General features: G+C 44.5%; 1 protein-coding gene across 2 annotated transcripts in view; it reads left to right on the top strand.

Moving 5' to 3' along the window:
• The first annotated feature begins 10,837 nt into the window (after positions 1-10,837).
• BARD1 (BRCA1 associated RING domain 1) overlaps positions 10,838-21,123 on the top strand; it is a 47,174-nt gene continuing 36,888 nt past the window's right edge. The window contains exons 1-3 of one of the 2 annotated variants that reach the window (XM_068138005.1): positions 10,838-11,024; positions 11,150-11,206; positions 15,934-16,079. In XM_068138005.1, coding sequence (XP_067994106.1) covers positions 10,873-11,024; positions 11,150-11,206; positions 15,934-16,079 — 355 coding nt within the window. In that variant the 5' untranslated portion in view covers positions 10,838-10,872. Of the gene's footprint in view, positions 11,025-11,149; positions 11,207-15,933; positions 16,080-16,160; positions 16,287-21,123 lie in introns of those variants that run through there. The other variant, XM_068138006.1, reaches the window with a different exon arrangement.

Raw genomic sequence — 21,123 nt, 5'->3', positions numbered from 1 at the left:
CAGCAAGGCAGGAGCTCAGGACGAGTGGCCTCCTGAGCTGGGTGACGGGGTCAGGGAGCAGTGTAATGTCCCAGAAATCCATGAGGAATTAGTTCTGGACCTGCTGAGCCACTTGGACACTCATAAGTCCATGGGACCGGATGAGATCCATCCTAGGGTGCTGAGAGAGCTGGCAGATGAGCTGGCCAAGCCGCTCTCCATTATTTTCCTCCAGTCCTGGCTCACAGGTGAGGTCCCAGATGACTGGAAACTGGACAATGTGGTCCCCATCCATAAGAAAGGTCGGATGGAGGAACCTGGAAACTACAGGCCGGTCAGCCTGACCTCAGTGCCAGGGAAAGTGATGGAGCAGATTATCCTGGCGGCAATAACTGCGCACCTGAAGGATGGCCAAGGGCTCAGGTCCAGCCAACATGGATTTAGGAAGGGCAGGTCCTGCCTCTCCAATCTGATCTCCTTCTATGATCAGGTGACCCGTCTGGTGGACGTGGGGAAGCCTGTGGATGTGGTCTACCTGGACTTCAGCAAGGCCTTTGACACCGTCCCCCACAGCAAACTGCTGACTAAGCTGTCAGCTCGTGGCTTGGACCATTACACTCTGTGCTGGGTTAGGAAGTGGCTGGAGGGCTGAGCCCAGAGAGTGGTGGTGAATGGTGCCACATCCAGCTGGCGGCCAGTCACCAGTGGCGTCCCCCAGGGATCAGTGCTGGGCCCCATCCTCTTTAATATCTTCATTGATGATCTGGATGAGGGGGTTGAGTCAGTCATCAGCAAATTTGCAGATGACACCAAGTTAGGGGCAGATGTTAGTCACTTAGAGGGTAGAAAGGCTCTGCAGAGGGACCTTGACCGACTGGACAGATGGGCAGAGTCCAATGGGATGGCATTCAACAAGTCCAAGTGCCGAGTGCTGCACTTTGGCCACGGCAACCCCATGCAGAGCTACAGGCTGGGGTCAGAGTGGCTGGAGAGCTCCCAAACAGAGAGGGACCTGGGGGTGCTGATTGACAGCCACCTAAACATGAGCCAGCAGTGTGCCCAGGTGGCCAAGAAGGCCAATGGCATCCTGGCCTGCACTAGGAATAGTGTGGCCAGCAGGAGCAGGGAAGTCATTCTGCCCCTGTACTCTGCATTGGTTAGGCTGCACCTTGAGTCCTGTGTCCAGCTCTGGGCCCCTCAGTTTAAGAAGGACATCGAGACACTTGAACGTGTCCAGAGAAGGGCAACAAGGCTGGTGAGAGGCCTTGAGCACAAGCCCTATGAGGAGAGGCTGAGGGAGCTGGGGTTGTTTAGCCTGGAGAAGAGGAGGCTCAGGGGTGACCTCATTGCCCTCTACAACTACCTGAAGGGAGGTTGTGGCCAGGAAGGGGTTGGTCTCTTCTCCCAGGCAACCAGCACCAGAACAAGGGGACACAGTCTCAAGCTGCACCAGGGGAAGTTTAGGCTGGAGGTGAGGAGAAAGTTCTTCACTGAGAGAGTTGTTAGCCATTGGAATGGGCTGCCCAGGGAGGTGGTGGAGTCACCGTCCCTGGAGGTGTTCAAGAGGGGATTGGACATGGCACTTGGTGCCTGTGGTGACAGGTTGGACTTGATGATCTTTGAGGTCTCTTCCAACCTTGGTGATACTGTGATACTGTTCTGGGCTTGAAGCCTTAGTCAAAGTCCCCATCAAGGTCTATAATTGGACTGTCCTCCTCTTTGCCCATTGTACCACCAGCCTGAGGGAGGGCTGGTGCATGTTGATAACCCAGAGATCTAATTTTAATGCAAAATCACATCACGTTGCCCTAAGATCAATACTGATAGGTGCTCAGAAGCACATGCTTCATATGTCTTCATATGCTCTTCCTCAGGTGTTTCTTTAAGTAGCTTCAATGTCAGTAAGACAAGCAAAATTTGAGACCACAGGCTTAATCAGATTAACAATTATAATCACTGCCATCCATCACTGAAAAGCAGGCTGCAAGGCTGCCGAAGCCGTTCTGCTTGAGGGACCTGGGAAATCAGAGCTGCACCTGATCAGCCAGACAAGGGCAGCTTGAGGCTTGCTGTGAAAGAGAGAGCGAGCGATTGCTTGGGCTGACTTTTTTTTTTTTTTATTAAGCTTTCACAGCCTCCCTAGAAATTATTAAAGCTTCTCCAGGGAGTGCAGAACCACAAAGGGAGCTCATGGGCTGCTGCTCAGTGCTGTGATAGCCCTCTGTGTGAACATGCCAGAGCAGCGGTACGAGTGCCCTCCCTCACGTGGGCAGTGAAGCCTCTCCTTTAGCCTGCTTTCTACAGCTGCAGCATCTGCTTGTCCTCTTTATAAACACAGCAAGCAGCATTTTTTAACCCATAAACAGCTCTTTGCCACACATTGGTCATATAAGTCCTTGAAAACGCATTTTCACTTTGCCCCAGCTGTGACATTCAGAGGTGCTTGGCACTGATCTAATAAAAAACAGAGGGTCTGTGCCACTGGGCTTTCCCATCCCCTAGGGCCTGTTTCTGAGGTGGGGCAGGAAAAAGGAGCCTTTTGGGCTTGGATGACTCAAAGCTTGGGGGGGGGCGTTCTGATAGTAGGACAGAGCACTATGAGCACATGGTGGATTCTGTATGAATAGAATAGAATAGAATAGAATAGAATAGAATAGAATAGAATAGAATAGAATAGACCAGACCAGGTTGGAAAAGACCTTTGAGATCATCAAGTCCAACCCACCACCCAACACCATCTAATCAACTCCAGGCTAAGCAACCCCAGCTCCCTCAACCTTTCCTCATAGGGCTTGTGCTCCAAATCCCTCCCCAGCTTTGTTGCCCTTCCCTGGACACACTGCAGCAACTCTGTGTGGCCCAGAACAAGGGGAGGTTTTCTGCAGAGAAGCTCACAAAGCATCTCACCTACCTCAGAGGTGACCTGAGAGGAGACATCATAGGAATATCAGAGCACAGAAATCAGGGCTAGTGCTTGTGGCAGGGTACCTCTGAGTGACAGACCCTGGTAAGTTGTGAGGAGAGTTTGATGGTGTTGACTGCCACCAGGGTTTCAACAGCCTTCCTCACAAAGGCTATTGAAGCCACACCTGCCCCCCAAGCCAAAGGAAAACAGCCCCCTTCATCTCTTGGGTCAGGCTGGTGTATAAACTTGTGGCAGTGAACAGCAATCCTATTTGTGGATTAAAATGCAGCCACCAAGGCTGCTCGTACAGGATTTAAGACATGGCCTCAAAATACAGAAGAAAAGGAAAGTTGAACTCTCCTTTGATGTTTGCAAGTGTAAACTGCAGACCTGAGCTGAACACAGTGTAAATAAGGATCATTAATCATCAGCTAAGCGGCGTATGGTTGCTGTTATTTGTTATAACAACATAAATCATCAGGAACTGCTATCATGTTAATTTGGGTTTAGTATGGATTAGTACAGAAAAAAAAGAATATCCTCACCCATTTGAAGAACTATATACCCTTACTTGTAAACACATATGGATGTGCTGGGGCTTTTGTTCCTTAGTTTCCTCCTGCTAGGAAGTGAGTCTGGAAAATGTTTTGGCAGTTTCACAAGATGTGAGCCCTCTGCTCCTGCCTTTGGAAGGAAGGCTTAGCAGGGAAGGAACATTTTAATTTAAATTAAGGGAGCATTACCTGCGCATTTCATATTCTCCAGAAATGCCAGATATACTCCTTGCTGCTGTATTTTTTTCTCTCCTTTTTTCCCCCATTTTATTCAAGCTAAAAGGTGCAGCTGAGACACTCATGCACCAAAGGAAGGCCAGTAAAGGCACCAGTATGCACCTGTTGTTTCAGGTGTGGAACTCATGCAGGGGCCAGAAAGGTGGCCCCATCCCTCTCTGCAGAGCATTCTGAATTTGGTGGGGATGGAGCTTCACCCCACAGGAATCTCCATCATGGTACTTGGACACAGCATCAGTTCCTGTCCTTGAGCACTCAGGAATAGCCAGGGCTTTTCACAGAATCACACAATCACCAAGATTGGAAGAGACCTCAAAGATCATCAAGTCCAACCTATCACCACAGACCTCATGACTAAACCATGGCACCAAGGCCCTCCAGTGTAGCTTGAATTCTTCACAGTGAGGCAGGTTTGTTGTTAACAAGTCACAGGAAATTTCTCCCCAAAATAAGCCTAGTGCCTGCAGTTAAAAGCATAGAATCAGTCAGGGTTGGAAGGCACCACAAGGATCATCTAGTTCCAACCCCCCTGCCATGGGCAGAGACACCTCACACTAGATCAGGCTGGCCAGAGCCTCATCCAGCCTGGTCTTAAACACCTGTTCTGGTAAGCTGTTTTATCCTGATGAAACCAGAGGTGCTGGGCCCTGACCAATGGCATAGAGATCCCTGACTGACCCTGTGGAGCTCATGACAACCAAAAGGTAAATTTAAAAGCAACGACTTCAAAGGGACATTCAGCTGTACAGCTTCAAAAGGAGATGTATAAAACAAAGGGAATTAAATCCTTACAGAAAGCAAATGATTGTGCTTTCCTTATTTGAAACAACACCCCGCAAGACCCAAAATCTCAATGTTTTCAGTGAACCACGTGCTGCCCTTGGCATTTTCTCATAGGATGAGATGAACATGGAGAATCCAAACAGGTGGAGTGTCCCATCATGATGTATATGTCACAGCCTCATTATGCTTTTGGAACTGTGATCTGTTGTCCATTGCTCCCTCAGAGCAACCAGGATCCCCCCAAAAAGCCTTTAATGTCACCAGTGCTATCCTAGCTGAGGGTTGATCCTGGTTAAGAAATAGGCCTAGCTATCTGGGAAACAGAAATCAGAAGAATTAGGGTTTAGGTTTTTAAAATGTATCTGAAAAGGGAAATGAAAATATTTTGGAGTGGCCAGAAGATTTCCTACAGGCCTGATGCTGCAGTGAGACATGTAAGAACAGGCTCATGAGACATGAATAAAGAGAAGAAAAGCATAGGTGCACCTGCACCTTGACTCTGCTGCACCTGAAGACACAAGCAATTTCCTTCAGTTGTGTCTGCTGCTTTTAACCTGTATTTTGTGCATGCCAGATGAACAGATAGAAAACCAGGGAGAATTTCTCGAAGCATTGAGCCAGAGCTGAGGCTCACATTAATTAAAATTGGGTTAATAATAACTCTAGTACAATAAGGATGGTATAGTAGGACTAATTAGAGTGAGGATAATAATCAGAGGGTTCAAGCCACAGCAGCCTCTGTACAAAACCCGCACCAAAGTTCTTCAAAGGTTTCCTTAGACTTTGTATTTCACTCAACTCAAGGACAATCCAACATCTAAGAGCTGCTGCAAAGCTTTGACTGCATTTTCCCAAGCATCCGGGCTTGCGTCTCAGCAGCCATATGTCTGCCTCTGCCTGCTAGCAGATTGCACCAAATATTTTCCTTTTTTATCGTGGCTGAGCAAACAAACACCATCTGTGGGGCTTGTCGAGGGAAATCCTGGCCCACTCTGTGCCAGCAGGAAGGCAGCCACATGCATCCGTGGGGCCTGATGCTTCTGCCAGCCATACCTGGAAATCAGGGCACTGGTGGGGAGCCCTGGGAGCAGGAGAGCATCAGCAGCCACTGAAAAAAAAGTGTGCATGTGGTCCCCACATTGTTGGATGTAGAGCTTCCTCCCAGTCTGCTTTTCTATCTTCCATTGGAAACCCCTCTTCTCCCTCTTCTGGAAAAAAAAATTAACAGTAATCTTAATTTTGTAGAATTCCCCTCAGTTTTGATTGGCCAGGGATCCACAGAGTTCTCCCACCAAGTGATGTGCCCAGTGGGTGCAGGTGTAAATTACCTGTCACCTCTGCTGCTTTTCTGCTTGTGCTTCTGCAGTGCTGGGTCCAAAGCATGTGCTCTGACCAAATCTTTTGTACAAGTGCCCTTTGGATTTAGCAATTCGCATGGTGAAGGCAGAACCAATGAACCAGAGGCTTCTCTGCTGCTGCCTTTAATTAAAAATGCCATGTCTAACACCAGCAGATGTTCCTGCTATCGAGACTTGACTAATAATTTAATGCCGTGAATGCAATGCTGACTGTGCTGCTCAGTCTGAAAGTGTAATAGACTTTTAAAAATATTATTATTTCCTTTTGAGGATCAAATCCCTCAATATTGGAAATCTTAAAGCTTGCTAGCCTAATGGCCCTAACCAATTACTGTGCTGAATAATCTTAGCAGCCCTGTGTCTTTCAAGTTGATGCTGCATCCTATGCTGCCTTTGAGACTGTGGTGAGCTCACAGGGCCTTGGGCACGTGGCAAAATTGACCCCAGAGGGATGGCCTAAGGAGCAAACTAAGCCTGTTAAAGGCTTTGATTCAGACATTTGGGGAAAGAGGAAATCCAAGGAGGAAGGCTGCTTCTCCTCCCATTTTTTTCCCCAGTTTTCTGCTGAAGCAGATCCACTCTGTCCTTTCCTGTGGGCACTCAGCACACCAGAGCTGAACACCCTTTCCCGGTGGGGCATGGTGCCCTATATTTGGGTGGATGAGAGGAGGGGGGCCCTCTCTTCACAGACTCTTTGGCTCTTTTAAACCCTAGGAAAACAACTGACTTGAGAGACTCAAGGGAACTGCCTCCCCCTGCACGCTCCTTCCTGTTAGATGACGAATCACGTAATAATTGTGTATTTATTGAAAACCAGCTGAGGAACTTCACTAACGAATAAAACATCAGGTACAGGTGTGTTTACATACAGGTGTATTTACATAAAAGGATCTTTACCAGATGGGCAACATTTTGAAGCGAAGCAGGAGGTAGACCAGGATTTTTTCACCTTCCTCATCAGCCAGGGAGCCAAGTGCTATCCTTCAGCATGGGTTTCGCTCTGAGACCCCCGCGCTGTTTGAAAACCCCGTCATCAGTTTAGCAGAGTGAAGATGATCGCCGCCTCAGCGGGGTCTGGCGCGGCTGATTCATGCACGTACCCAATATGACTGTTGCACTACATCACCCTGCTGCTGAAACTGTTTTACTGGCTTTCTGTCATGCAACAAATTTCTTTTAAAGTTGGTGGGCCTCATACTGCCTGGAATGGCTTTACTTGTACTTTAAATACTGCATAAACCAAATTTAGAGATATATTTCTTGCTTCCCCCCCGTTCTCTGCATCTTTCCGGTTTTTTTTTCCCTTTTCTTGCTTCCGACTGCCCAATTGGTTGCAGTAATTCACTGCAGAGGAAACCATTTCTTAGCTTTCCAAGAGCACCAACTCCTTAACCTTTATAGAATTAGGGAGAATGAATCACTTGTGACTTTTACATCTTCCTCCAACACGAGTATTTGTTAGATGTTGGTTGCCCAGGGCTGTGCTTTGCCTCAGTTTAACTTAGTTTTAAATGTTTGTAAATTCGCACATAATGTCTCAGCACAAAGCAGTCTACGTGCGCACACATGGATTTATTGAGAGGGACACTAATATTTCAGCTGGAGGAAGGGAAGATGAGGCACTTATCTGCTTTATCATCCTATACAATATATATTGGCATCTCATATTTCGTGAACATAAATGCCAGGCTGACTCAAGAGATCAAGTGTTGTTTGTAACCTGCGCTGAACGTTACAAATGGCATTAAAGTTTCATCTCGGCAGCAAGGCCTTTTAGCATCTTCAGTAACCCTGTTGCACAGAGAGGTGCTGGGTGCTGTTTTTTGAAGCACGGGATGAGCACACAACAGCCAAGCAAGAAGGAGTGGGATGTTAAAGTTGCATATGGTGACTCTTAATTTTTAAACTATTTTAGCTTATTTTGTGAGTTCATCCTGGGTTTGGCAGCATGAGGGAGCAGGCCCCTCTTTCAGCTCCATTCCCTGCATCCTGCAGACACAAGCACGGATGCCCTGTGCACTTGTATCCCTTGCTGTCACCTCTCTCCTGCATCCAGGTGTTTTCATTCAGGCACCCAGGATGGGAATAAGCACCATGAGACATGCCAGTCCCCTGTCTCACTCGGCTTGGGGACAAGCTCCCCTTTAGGCAGGACTGGGGCCAGGGCACCTCTCCCTGCCCCTTTCTTCTTCCAGGATAGGCAAGGAAGATGCTGTGCTCTGAAGCAGCTCATCCACAGTCAGCTCCTGCTAGAAGCATGCCCAAGCCTGCCTGCTGCCCAGGGGCACCCAAAACCTGTGTAAGTTTCTTAACACGGTGTAGTTTGCATTTGATTTTGATTCACTCCCACATTTGCCTCCACAGCTGTTGTTTTTTTCCTCAGAGCTGTTTCCCTCCATGGCAGAGGGCCTCCCAATCCCCAGTGCCAGGGATGACAGACAGGCTGTTAGCACTAGGGGCACCGCTCTGTGTTATTAATGCAGCAGGGGGGTTTCCTGAGCACCAGAAAACACCAGGCTATTACAGAGATACAACTGCACTTTTCACAGCTGTATCCAAGTGTACAGTCACAACTACTGCACTGTGGATGACAACAGACAGCCTTCTCTCTGTGAAATTGAGGTGATGTGTGAGTGGGGACACCTCCATTAATCCCTCTCCCTCAGGGATCAGGCCTTGACTCTGCAAGGACAGAGTCACCTTCAAAGCATGGGCTGTTGCTTAGCCCTTTCAACTCTCCACACACCTCCACATCTTTCTCATGGATATGGGTTAGGAGTTATCATGAACACAGAGAAAGCCAAGACAGTGTTTTCTGGGGTTGAGCAGGTTGGGAGATACAACAGGCACTGGTGTAAGCAAGGGTGAATACACCACCATTCAAATCAGCATGCCAGTGTTTCACCCTACAACACATCTGCACGTCCCAGATGAAAGTAGCAAATGTTCTTGGATCAATGGAGATGAAAAATTTTGCAGTTCCCCATCCTGTGTTGTCCTGCCCTCTTTGCACTTCTAGCTAACATTAATAGCAAAGATAAATATTTAAACTTCCATAAATAAATAAAGAAAAATAGATCCAAATTTAAACCATTGTCAGTGTTCAGGAGCTACAGGGGAAACAAACTACTGAAGCAGAAGAATGTAAAACCTGAAAATTGAAGAACCTCCTTCTTGGAAGGCAAGAATAATTGATTTTAAAATATTTTCAGCTCTGATTTAACATTGATTTGAGAAGAAAACCTTCTCTCTAGATGAGGTAAAAGCTACAGAAAATGCTGCTGTTGACACCAGTGGTCAAACAGTCCCTCTTATCAGGCTGCCACTACTCAGCCGAGCATTGGTACTCGACATATCATTGCATATACTTTGCCTGATGAGTGGGGACAAGCTGAAACCATTCACCTGCAGAAAGCAAATGTGGGGAAATGCAGGGCAAGAAATGCTACTGAAATTTTGGACAGGTTGCTGAGACACCACTCTGATGGCTGTTTCCTATGATTGTTGCCAGCCAAATTTTGTGGCTCTATGCCATCGCATCCTTTTATGATGAAGTTCCCTCAAAGAATAACTTGCTTGCTTTAATCATGTTTGCTCCAAGATTTATGGCTTGATGCCTATACACTGGTGGAGCTTCTAGATGTGAAATGTCAGTAAACCTGTTATAAATCGCTCTTGGCATTCCTGCTCTATCTTTTATTTGGCCAGGAGTATTTCTACCTGAAAGTGATAAATTCCTGCTATAACTGCTTTATGTGCTTCAGTAATTACACTGTACAGGGATGGTGGGAGCTGTGTCTATGCAGGTACCATCTCAAAATCAGAAAACTGTAAAAAGCAGGAGATTGGGCTGAACCCTGAGGTGCTACTGGGCACACAGGCTGTGGAAAAACTACTCTCGAAACTCAGCAGTGATGGGCAAAGTATCTCTGTCATACTGAATTTGCTGAATGAATAGAAGACAGGGAACAGAATTAAATTCTTGAAGTTGAGGTGCAAAGGCACTGGCATGAGGCAGACACCATGCCTGGGCTGGGCACTAGAGTAAGGGGAGGAGGCCCTCAGTACCAGAAGATCATACCTGCCCACCTATTTCAGGCCTTGTTTGGGTAGGAGGTGTTTGTGCTGCCTTAGATATGTTAGTTACTGGAAGGAGAGGTACTGGAAGGATGTATATAGATGCATAGAGTTTGGTTATTTGATCAGTTTGTATGCTGTTGAGGTATCTTGATTCCTCATACTCAGAACATGAGCTAGCAGTGTGCCCAGGTAGACAAGAAGGTCAACAGCATCCTTGCCTGTATCAGGAATATTGTGGCCAGCAGGAGTAGGGAAATGGTCATGCCTCTGCACTTGGCTCTGGTGAGGCTGCACCTCAAACACTGCATTCAGCTTTGGGGCCCTCATTACAAGGACATTGAGTTACTGCAATGTGCCCAAAGAAGAGCAGTGAAGCTGGTGAAGGGTCTAGAGGACAGCTCCTATTATGAGGAGCAGTTGAGGGAACTAGGATTGTTTAGCCTGGTGAAAAGAAGGCTGACCGGGGACCTCATTGCTCTCCACAACTACATGAAAGGTTGCAGTCTTCTCCCAAGTGAACAAGTAAACAAGAGCAAATGCTCCCAAGTCGCACCAGGGGCGCTTTAGGTTGGACATTAGCCAAAAATCCTTTCTCAAAATGGGTTGTCAAGGCTGTCCAGGGAAGTGTTGGAGTCATCATTCCCGGAGGTATTTAAAAGATGTGTAGACGTGGTGATTAGGAACACGTTTTAGTGGTGGCTTGGCAACGCTGCGTTAACAGTCGGATTCGATGATGTCAAGGTCAAATGATACCGTGATCCTACCCCAAACAGGAACGCCAGGAAAGCTGGTAGGCAGCCCTCCCTCTGCTGACTTCCCTCCACGAGTGCCCCGCCCCGGCCCCCGCCCGCTGCCGAGGCGCGGGAAGCGGCACGGCGGCGGCTAGTGCGGCTGTCCGTGCGCGTAGCTTCCGGCTCCTGGGCAGTGTCGGCGGGCGGGGAGTTTGAAGTAGAAGCAGTAGCGGTGGCGGGAAGCTATGCGGGAGGTGCTGCGCGGCCGCTCCGGCAACCAACCGACCCCGGGCGGCCGGCCTCTCACGGCCGACCCCATGGCGCTGCCAGGTCCCTCCTGGGCTCGCACCCGCGCAGCGCTACGGCAGCTGGAGAGGGCTCTGAGCTGCTCCCGTTGGTAACGGGCACCCCCTCCCTCCCTTCCCCTTCCCACTCGCTGCCGTTACGGCCCAGCTGCTGCTGGCGCTGTGCCCTTGAGGCCGCGTGTGTTAAAGCCTGCGTTTCTTTTTCCTCTCTCCGCAGCGCCGGCATGCTGCGGGAGCCCGTGTCCCTGGGGCAGTGCGACCACGTCTTCTGCCTGTAAGTATCGTGGTGCGCGGGGCCTGGCCGCTTCCCTGGCCCCTGGCGCTTTGAAGGTGCCCGGAGACCCCTACCCTCCTTGCTGTCACGCTTCGGGGAAGGGGCTGGTGCCTGAGGAAGGCGAGCACCGATGGTGCTTTGTGCCCCGAGGGGCTGGACGGGAGAGGAAAGCGGGAGGCGCCGGTCCGCGGTGGGTTCCGGCTCGCTGCTCTGGGGCGGGTTTTGCCTTGCCGAAGTGAAAGCCAAGCCTTCTGAGCGCCGCTTTAGGCTCGGCCGGATGTGAAGGGAGCCCCCAGCCTGACAGAAGGGGGAGTTCACTCGTAGTGAGATAGAAGGCAAAACTAACTTGCAGTTCCTCTTGCCACCTGCAGTACCTTCCTCTTTTTCACTTGAAAAAAAACCCAACAGAGCAGGTGGGGAAGACGTTTTCCCCTTTTGCTTAGTTTGAGAGGATTGGTTGTTGCTTGTCATTGTTTTGGCCTCTTGCTGTGCTAATGGTTCTTTTCCTTCAGATCTGTAGCAGTTCTTATATTCATGTCTTGCCAAACATGTTGAGATAGCATCAATACCTCTGCCTGTGGTTTGTCAAATAACCCGAGTGCTTAAAAAGACAGTCATGACACATATTGTGCTAATGCAGTGCTGAGGAGGTGATAGTTGGCCTGCCTTAGGATAGCTCACCTTATCAGAGCCTGGAATGTTCAAGCCCCAAAACATCACGTAAGGAAGGTAGTGGAACCTCTTCACTGTCCTGTGTGTCACTGCTCTTCATGGCTTGCAAATGCAAAGGCAGACATGGGGAGTTAAAAGGTCAGTCGTGTATCTGCAACAGTTTCTCTACACAGCACAGATGGGAGTTCCCTATTAAAACCCTGTACTTTTATTGTGGAGGATAGAGACTTTCTGACCTCTGCTGTAGGTTAATCTTTATCTGGCTGTAACTGTAAGCCAGTTTAGATACTCAGTTCTGCCTCTTAATGCTGTAGTTACTATATCAATAAAAGCAGCGGAAATCCTCCGCCCCTGCCCCCCAGCCATGTATTCATTAGCTGTAGACTGCTGCATCTTTCTAATAGGAGCTTAAAGTATTGAAGGCCTGAAGAGTAAAATCATAGAATCATTGAATGTTTTAGGCTGGAAGGGACTTTTAAAGGCCATCTAGTCCAAACTTCCTCTTACAGTGAGCAGGGCTGTCTTCAACTAAATCAGACTGTGCAGAGTCCTCTTCAGCCTGACCTTGAATGTTTTCAGGGGTGAGGCTTCTACCTCTTCTCTGGGCAACCTGTTCCAGAGTTTCAGCACCTGCATTGTAAAAAATTTCTTCACTGTATCTAGTCTAAATTTCCCCTCTTGTGTTTTTAACCAACTCCTTGTCTTCTTGCAACAGGCCTTACTAAGATGATTGTTTCTATCTTTCTAATAGTTCCCCTTTAAGTACTGAAAGGCTAGAAATACTAGCAAAAGGCTTTCTGGGGTTTTAGGGAATAACTGATTAGGGGACAGATGCCCTTAGCATCTTCCCTCCACATATGGATATGCACAAATGATTGATTTACTTACAGACAGGTTCTTCTGCTTTAGCCATTAGTTGCTGTAGAAGATTTTGCCTTCTAAAGCAAATTTTTGGTTGTTTATTCCATATGTATTACCTGTCCCCAGGGAAAATAACCCCTAGAATCTTGAACAAGTTATTTATAAAGATCTTCATATCTGTCTTCATAAAATGTTGGGTTTTTGGTTTTTTTTTTTTTCCTTCCCTCAGGTGTAGTGTGGATATGGAAAGGTATCATAAGGGTGGCCTAATAAACATAATTATTTAGTAATAAATAATTACTTAGTCATATACATAATTATTTAGTAATAAAACCACATCTAGTGGTTCTATTTTAGATGATCTCAGTGTATTCTAGGTTATAGATCTAAGGTGCCCACTGTTTGCTGAAGCATTTTAATTTTTCTTTAAGAGCCATTTTCAAGATGTCAGAAGATGATTCAGTTAGCAGTGATCAGGCTGAAAAGAATAGGGAATAGGAGTCTTAAGCATTCATTACCATCTATTTCTTACTCCAGAAAGTGTTTATTTGCTATTATCCAAGTTATTCTTATACCTGATCTATTCTCTTGTACACCTGACCCTTTAGTCATAAATTTAATGTGTCCTTTGGTGACTGAATCTTGAATAGGAGCTATTTTTTTAAGTAAACCCAAGGAAATTTAGATTAATTTGTTTACCAGTGACTTAGAGAAAGACACACAAGAGACTCAGTAAGTTTCTTGTATTATGCTTCTATTCTGGCACCTGACACAGGTAGAATAATTTCAAAAGACCTGTGTGTCTTCAGAGAGTTTTGGGCAAACTTTTATACAAAGAGTTATCTGTCTATAATGACAGAGGTATGTTAATATTTCACAGAAAAGTCCAGATGCTTCCTATCTATACAAAGCTTATCTATCTAAAAATAGCAGAAGTATACATATCATGCAGGTGTCCTTTATCTTATACAAAAGATCATCTTGTCCAAGACTAACAGAAGTGAATCACTGAAAAATCCTGTTATTCCTTATCTATCCAAAGGCTGTCTGCCAACCCCTCTCCCCCTCCCTGCATTCCAGCATTTCAGCTAACAAGCGGAAAATTCTTATCAACTCTGTTATTCTGCTAATGAGAATTTTCTGTTCATCACCAATAAATTTGGTAGAGGAGGAATTGAATCTGCAGTATTCTGACATGAAGTGATTCTGATCCATTGCTAAAGTCAGACGTGTCTGGGAAGGAGTGGGGTGAATGGCCAGAGCTGGCTTCTGATATAGGAAGTAAAACATGTGGAACTAATGAACTGCAATAACCATACAAGCATAGAATAGTTAGGGTTGGAAGCAACTTTAAAGGTTCTAGTTTCAACCCCTCTGCCATTAGACCACGTTTCTCAACACCCCATTCAACCTGATTGTGATGCTTCCAGGGGTAAGGCATCAACAACTTCTTGGGGCAAGCCATACCTGTGTCTGGCTGCTCTCAGTTTCTTCCTTATATCCAATCTAAACCTACCCTCTTTTCAGTTTAAAGCCATTATATCGTGTCCTGTCACTACGTGACCTTGTATAAAGTCCCTCTCCATCTTTCATGTAGGCCCCCAGGTCACACATAATGTAACTGGTTCTCCCTCAGCATGAGTTTTACTATGGGCAGGGATATTTATTAAGGTCAGTTTCTGCAGTTTTGTCTGAGTAACTATAAGTTAGTTACTGTCATTATCCATTAACTATAAAAACCCAACAGCTAGAGGTAATTAGGAAATGTCATGGTATTCAAAGTCATTCTGCATTTCCTTTGGAGCTGCCTTTTATAGATGTGGGAGACCTGAGGCCAACTTTCCTTGAGAGTGAGACCTGGTTGGTTCTTATCTTTGCTCCAAGTGATTTGTCAATGTCATCTAGAATATGTCAGAGCCAAGAATTGTATTTCGGTTTCCTGATCATAGCAGTGTCTCAACTGCCAGGTCCTTGCCTGCTCAGAGCAGGCTATTTAAAGCACAAAGCATGCCCAGCAGCAGTTATTATATACCAAATTTCTCATCTTGGAATTAACTGGAGGTGTGATACTCTTGTGTTTGAGGAAGGGATGCTACTGTAGAGAGCAGATCTGAAAAGAGCTCTCCTTTTAAGGAAAGTGGTGGTACTTGTAATTCAGGTGGTGTTAACTGATATGCTATTAGTTCAGGGGGTGTATGACTGTCAGCTTCCAAACTGGCTATGTGATTATAGAGACTAGATGTACAGACTTAGATTTTCCTCTCCAGGTAGCAGTGGCTTGATGTTACTTGCATTCTGTTCATCTGAATGTCTTAACATGATCTGCTCACCTTAAATTTTATGCCTTTGGCAAGAACTGTGTGTGAAATTTTGGTAAGGTAACAGAGACTTTTGGAATTAATTCAGCCTTGGATAAGTGAAATTATAACCTGTCTTTAGTAGGGTAGATTGGAGTTGAGATGTAACAATGACCTTTGAATGTTGCAGTTCAGATGGCAAATCACTGGACTAGTCAAATGAATAAAAGATTTTAGGCTTTCATGGGAAGAGTAGTATTAATTAGAAGCTACAGGTGTTAAATGACCTTTACTGAGTACATCTGTTTCCCCACCCACCCCACCTTGATCATCTGACATAAATGCTCTGAAAGAGAAAAGTGATGGTGTGCTCTGAACATCTCCCGATCCTCTCAGGACTTCTTGAAGAAAAAAAGTGTTTGGACTAGTGAAACTCCACAATGGCGAGGAAATTTTAAGGAGGAAAAAGTGGAGATGATAGTTTGCTATCATTTGGCTCTCTTCTCACTTGCTTACAAATGGAAGACCCTGCCTTTAGCTGAGGTGTTAAATAATGTGTAGTTTTAACTGTTCAAGCCTAATTGCTACCTGGAGACAAACAGCAGTGGAGCTTTAGCGTACCTTGAAAATTTGGATCAGCTTGTGAGTCTGTGGGAGTCACAAGATACCAAGTCTTTCATGACAGTGTCCTGACAAGGCTCTGGACTTGGCTTACTTAATTATGGCTTGTCACTTGCCGTGATAAAGATGTCCTCTCCTGCATCTGTGGGCTTTACAGTAGCGGTTTGTCAATGCTAAAATAAGAGATTCTAGCTGAACATTTAGCTGTGAAAAGGTTGATAGTAACTACAATAGATAACTTCTACTGGATAATGGATTTTTACATTTGACTTTCAGATCTTGTGTGGGTGACTGTATTGGCACAGAATGCCCGGTGTGTTACGTACCAGCCTGGGTGCAAGATGCACAGGTAAACCGGCAGCTGGATACCATGATTCAGCTTTGCGGCAAACTGCAGCATCTGCTGGGGGCAGACACCTCGGGTAAGAGCAAACCTGGGTCTCTGACAGCTGTCGAGTCCACACCACTCTCTCTCGTTTCACAGGCTTTACAGAGAATGAGCAGTGCAGCCCTGTTTAAGATTCTGAAAGGCTGTTCCAAATCATGTTTGGAAAATTTGATTTGAAGAGAACTGTCTGTATGGATTGCTCATTCTTTGAATCTGTTTAATAAGAAATCTGCATGAGCAGGTCAGTCCATAATTTATTAGAATCTGCCTTCCGAAATTAAGTAGAAGTGGGATAGATTACCAAGTCACGTGGCAGCTAGTTGCACAAACCAGGGGCACGAGCTGTCAAATCTTGTGCTCTTAAGAGAGCACAAATGTGTAATGCTCTGCAGTGTGCAATTCCTTAGGGGGACCCTGTTAGAAGATTAATACATATATTCTCTTGCCTCTTGTGCATTTGTGCACTGAGATGTGTGTGCTGTCCCAGTAATTTTGAGTTTAGGGTTTTTGCTTACAGAAAAAAACAAAAGTCATCTGTGTTCCTTGCTTAAAAGGGGAAGAAGGCAAGTCTGAACTCATTTATTTTCTGGTCCCTAGCAGTCAGGTAGTCTGTTAGAATGAAATTTTGTCATTGCTACTGTGCCGGATGATTGCAGAGATCATACTGTGGGAATTCATCCCTTTATCAAATTTTAAGCTGAATGTCTAAGTAGGAAAAAAAAAATGAAGTGAAATAAGCATAAGTGAATGTATGTCTCTTCTGCAAGCTCAGTGAGGAACATTTTCTGTAATACCAAGTTTTAGAAAACATTTATTTAGCTGTCAGGTAGAGAAGAGGCAATTCTTACTTCATTGTTGCTTCCTAATCTGTTTGTCTAAATTAAAGATCCTTTTTTCAAAGCCTAATCCCTTCAGCACCTTTGTATTCATTTGTGGGGTAGCTCTTCATTGACATCAAAATGGATTTAAGTGGGGAGGCTGGATGCCTATGTCCAGCTGTAAAGGGATACATGTTACACAGATAGAAAAGTCCGTGGTGATTAAATTGTCTGGAGCATAGAAAATACAGGTGATGGCTCAAATAGGATTTTGGGAAAACATATTAAATGACAAAAGCTTTTAAAAACAGAACTGGAAGAAGATCTGAGAGGAGCTATTTGTAATGAATATGTTATGAATAAAGCATGTAAAATACAAAATTTTAGTATAATTAATACACATTAGACATTGTGAAGAACACTTACAGATGGATTACCCTTTAAAAATTGGTCTGATATTTAACTATAGCAGAAATTCAGTATAGTTCTTGCAAAGTAAAATTTGCATGGTGTGGCTAGACCACAGAACAAAATGAGGTTCATTTTATCCTTTGCTTGCTTTTAAGGCAGAGCAAGGAGGTGGAGGTTTGAGCATTTTATTTGGAGCTGAAGTTACAAACTGACGTGGGAGATTACTTTTGATTACTTGTATTTTTCACAGCGCACTAAGGATTTCAAATGTTTCTTATTGAGGTTAAAGGAAAAACCTGGAGATAGTTCCCTGTCAGAAAAAGTTTGGATATGTAAGTAAATGAGCACACCTCTAACAAAAGCCAGTTACGTGCTGTAGCATGGACGATCACAGGATGCTGTAGCTTTAGCGGTTTTGAGAGCAATTCCTTTAGGAAGTTTTGTCGCTCATCTCTGGCAAATCTGTCACCTCCTGTAGATGTGTCTTGAACTTAATGTATTCAATGTGGAAGATGCTTGAGTTTGAAGGATCAGGGCCTGTCTTGTCCTTATGGCACTGAACTTCTGCCACATTCCTGTCAACAACATTGTCTTTAAGCTTTTTGTTAGAAGGTCAGAAATTGTATTTTTTGCTCCAGTAAAGGAAACCTACTGAAAAACAAATCAATCTTTCTGTGGAGGAAAGGAACAGAAGCAGTTGGAAAAGAAATAGTTATTTGGTTTATATTCTTTTTGCACATTTCTTCTATGTGCCTTATTTTGAGACAATTGTGGTTTGTCTCAAGGCTTCTGTTTGAGACCCTTGTTGGCTCTGAAGTTTCTAATGCATATGCACCATTCTGGCTATCTTTTGGTCTTCCACAGACCTAGTGAGCGCAGTAAAGTGTGTGTGTTGTGTTTAAAAAACCTGCAGAACTATTGTGGCTGGAAAGCATAGGGTTAAACTCACGTGTTAAATATTTCAAGTATAAAAATCCCTCTACCCTGGGGTTCCACAGTAGATGAGAAGGATCTCACTTTGTACTCCATTGGGATAAGAATAGATTATTTCCAAACAGCACGTGCCTCCTAAAAAGCAGCAGCAAATAATTCAGGAAAGAGTGCACAAAAAAGCTTATACTTCCCTTTTAAATTAAAGGGAAGCAGAACAAAGGACACTACAGAATAGTACTGGGGTGACTGAAGGGGAATTGACAAGCAGAAAACTTGAAACTGGTTAGAAAATACAAAATAGGTAGGCAAAGTTGAGTTTCACAATTAATTCACGTTAGGGACATTCTATCCTTAGTCTGTGGCAAGGTGAGCAGATCTGTCTGATCTCTACTGCCTTTATGAGGCTAATGGGAAACTGAGAAGTTTCATAACTAGGTTGCCTGTGAAAATCTTAAGATGGCTTGACTCTGTAACATTAAATCTTAAGAATTTGAGCTGGTGGGTTGATAGGATTCAGAAGTTGGTAATTAGTAAGAACTCAAATTGTGGATATAGTATACTAGAGCTGAAGAAGGTTGATTTGCAGTAGTGAATTTCTAAATACTTCAGCAGATTTTTCTGTATGATGCTCTTTAAAAAGAGAGATTGTCATAAATTTTCGCAACAACCACTTACAGATGATTTTACCTTATTCATTGTAAAATCATCTGCTTTACTCTAACACAGTCAAATCAAAAGCTTTCCTCTGCCTTTCTCATATAGAGCTAGACCCTGCAGGTGTTGGTCAAAGCTTCCAAAGCTCATGTTGATGCTGGTGGACAGTAGGGGAGGTTAACATTTGATTAGCCTTTATGGTATCATAATTTTGTTTCACATTTACTGACGTGGAAGAGGAGACATTGAACTCCTGTTACATTGCATTTCATATATGCTATGACATTTTTCATAATAGCTAAAGATGAGGTTTTGAATATCTGGAATTTCTCCCTTTTCCCCCCCATGCAGAATACTTAACTTGCAAAATAATCATTCTTCAGTGAAGGCACTAATGTTGCACAGATGGTACCAAAGCACTTCCCTTTGATTTTTAATAAGGGACTAGTTTGTCAAAGAGATTTCTCAACTTCTGTTCTGAAACCCATAATAGAGAATAATTTGAAAGGCACACAATGTGCATCATTATATTCCTTTGATGCAGATTAATGATAGCTAAACCACATTTTCTAATTGCTCCTTTTTCCTGCTCTAGCCTGTTATTGCACTGCAGCAGAACTTGAAGATGTAGCCCTCTAGCTCTCCAGTTGCAAGGCACTGCATATCTCCTAATATTTTTGTCTGTTCTCAGCCCTTTTAGGAAATTCAACTCTATTAAGTGTCAGCATTAAGAAGCTTGTGCTTATTATGAGCAAATAAGTCTAATTTAGAGAGAATTGCATTGATACACTGTGTATATGAGTGTTACTTTTAATAGGTAAAGGAAACTAAATTTACTGCTTTTATTACAAGCTGATTCTAATACTGTTACTGCAGATAGCCTTTACACTTGCATATGCTTTGAAATCTAGAATTAGTAAGGCATGCTTTACTGATTCGCCTTGTCTTAATGCTTCTCTAAAAATTTTGGAGGGATGCTTCTTATGTATTAAAGACAATTAAATCTTAATCACATATAGTTTGTTTTTTTGCATTCCTATTGAGGCATGAGCTCTGGCTTCCAACTTGAAGACAACAAAGAATTCCTTTGGATCGATTTTTCTGTGAGCCATTTTCTGTGAAGGTAGTTTAGCTGAATGTACTTAGCTACCAGTTAATACCCTCTTTATATAAATGAACATTTACCTATTAAACCATAAGAATTTCCTTTCAGCTTCTTAGCACTGTATCTCTTGGGTTTTTTTCCTGTCTACCTGTTACAGCTCTGGGTCTGTGAAAGGATTAGATCTTCAGGGAGGGTAAATTGGCCATTTGTCACAGAATTGTCAGGGTTGGAAGGGACCTCAAGGATCAACTAGCTCCAACCCTGCTGCCGTGGGCAGGGACACTTTGCACTAGATCAGGGTGCCCAGAGCCACAACCACCTCCCTGGACAACCTGTTCCTGTGTCTCACTGCCCTTACAGTGAAAAACTTCTTCCTAATGTCTAATCTCAATCTACCCTCCTCTAGCTCGGATCCATTCTCCCTAGTCCTATCACTGCCCAACACCCTAAAAAGGTCCTCACCAGCTTTCTTCTAGGCCCCCTGCAGATATTGGAAGGCAACAGTAAGGTCCTTTTTACTTGTGCTCCTTACCTTGTCTGTTTTGGAAATGGAGGAAAGCGGCAGCCAAGTCTAAGAATAACATTTTTTGCACATACTATGCAGAACTGGTCAGGTAGAGTTGATGTTAGCTCCAGAGTATTCTGAAGTGAGGAATTTTTGAAGAATGATTGAGAGACAGCACCCACCATGTCAGAAATTGCAGTTTCTTCCTCAGGAGGCCATGGAGATGCCCTGGGTGCCTCTCAATCTGATGGCTCTCTTTCACAGTATGATGCCCTTTAAGTCATGCTCCAAGAATGCCTCCCTATTCTAAAACATGCACCGTACTCTTTACACCTCAAGTAGTTGCATGTGAGGAAAAATAACCTTGGCAAAGTATTTATTTGCTGTATATTCAGCAGATTTTTAATAACCTGACTGCTAAGTCCATGCTGAACAACCAGTAATGAACAGGTCAGTTGAAGAACTGTTATGGTTTTCACAAGGTTTCTTGCTCTCAGAAGTGGTATCTACATGGCTTCCAGTGTAAATACTTAATTTTCTTATGCTTAGATCATACTTCTGAAGGACAGTGCCTTTGACTGAATTTGTCACTTGGACTTTAAAGTCTTACTGTGCTGTACACATCAAAGGGTTCTGCCATCACAAGTGTCGC

The sequence above is a fragment of the Melanerpes formicivorus genome, unplaced genomic scaffold, assembly GCF_026170545.1.
Source record: "Melanerpes formicivorus ecotype bairdi unplaced genomic scaffold, bMelFor1.0.p_v2 SCAF_5, whole genome shotgun sequence".
NCBI lineage: Eukaryota > Metazoa > Chordata > Aves > Piciformes > Picidae > Melanerpes > Melanerpes formicivorus.
This window is presented reverse-complemented; position numbering and strand designations above follow the sequence as displayed.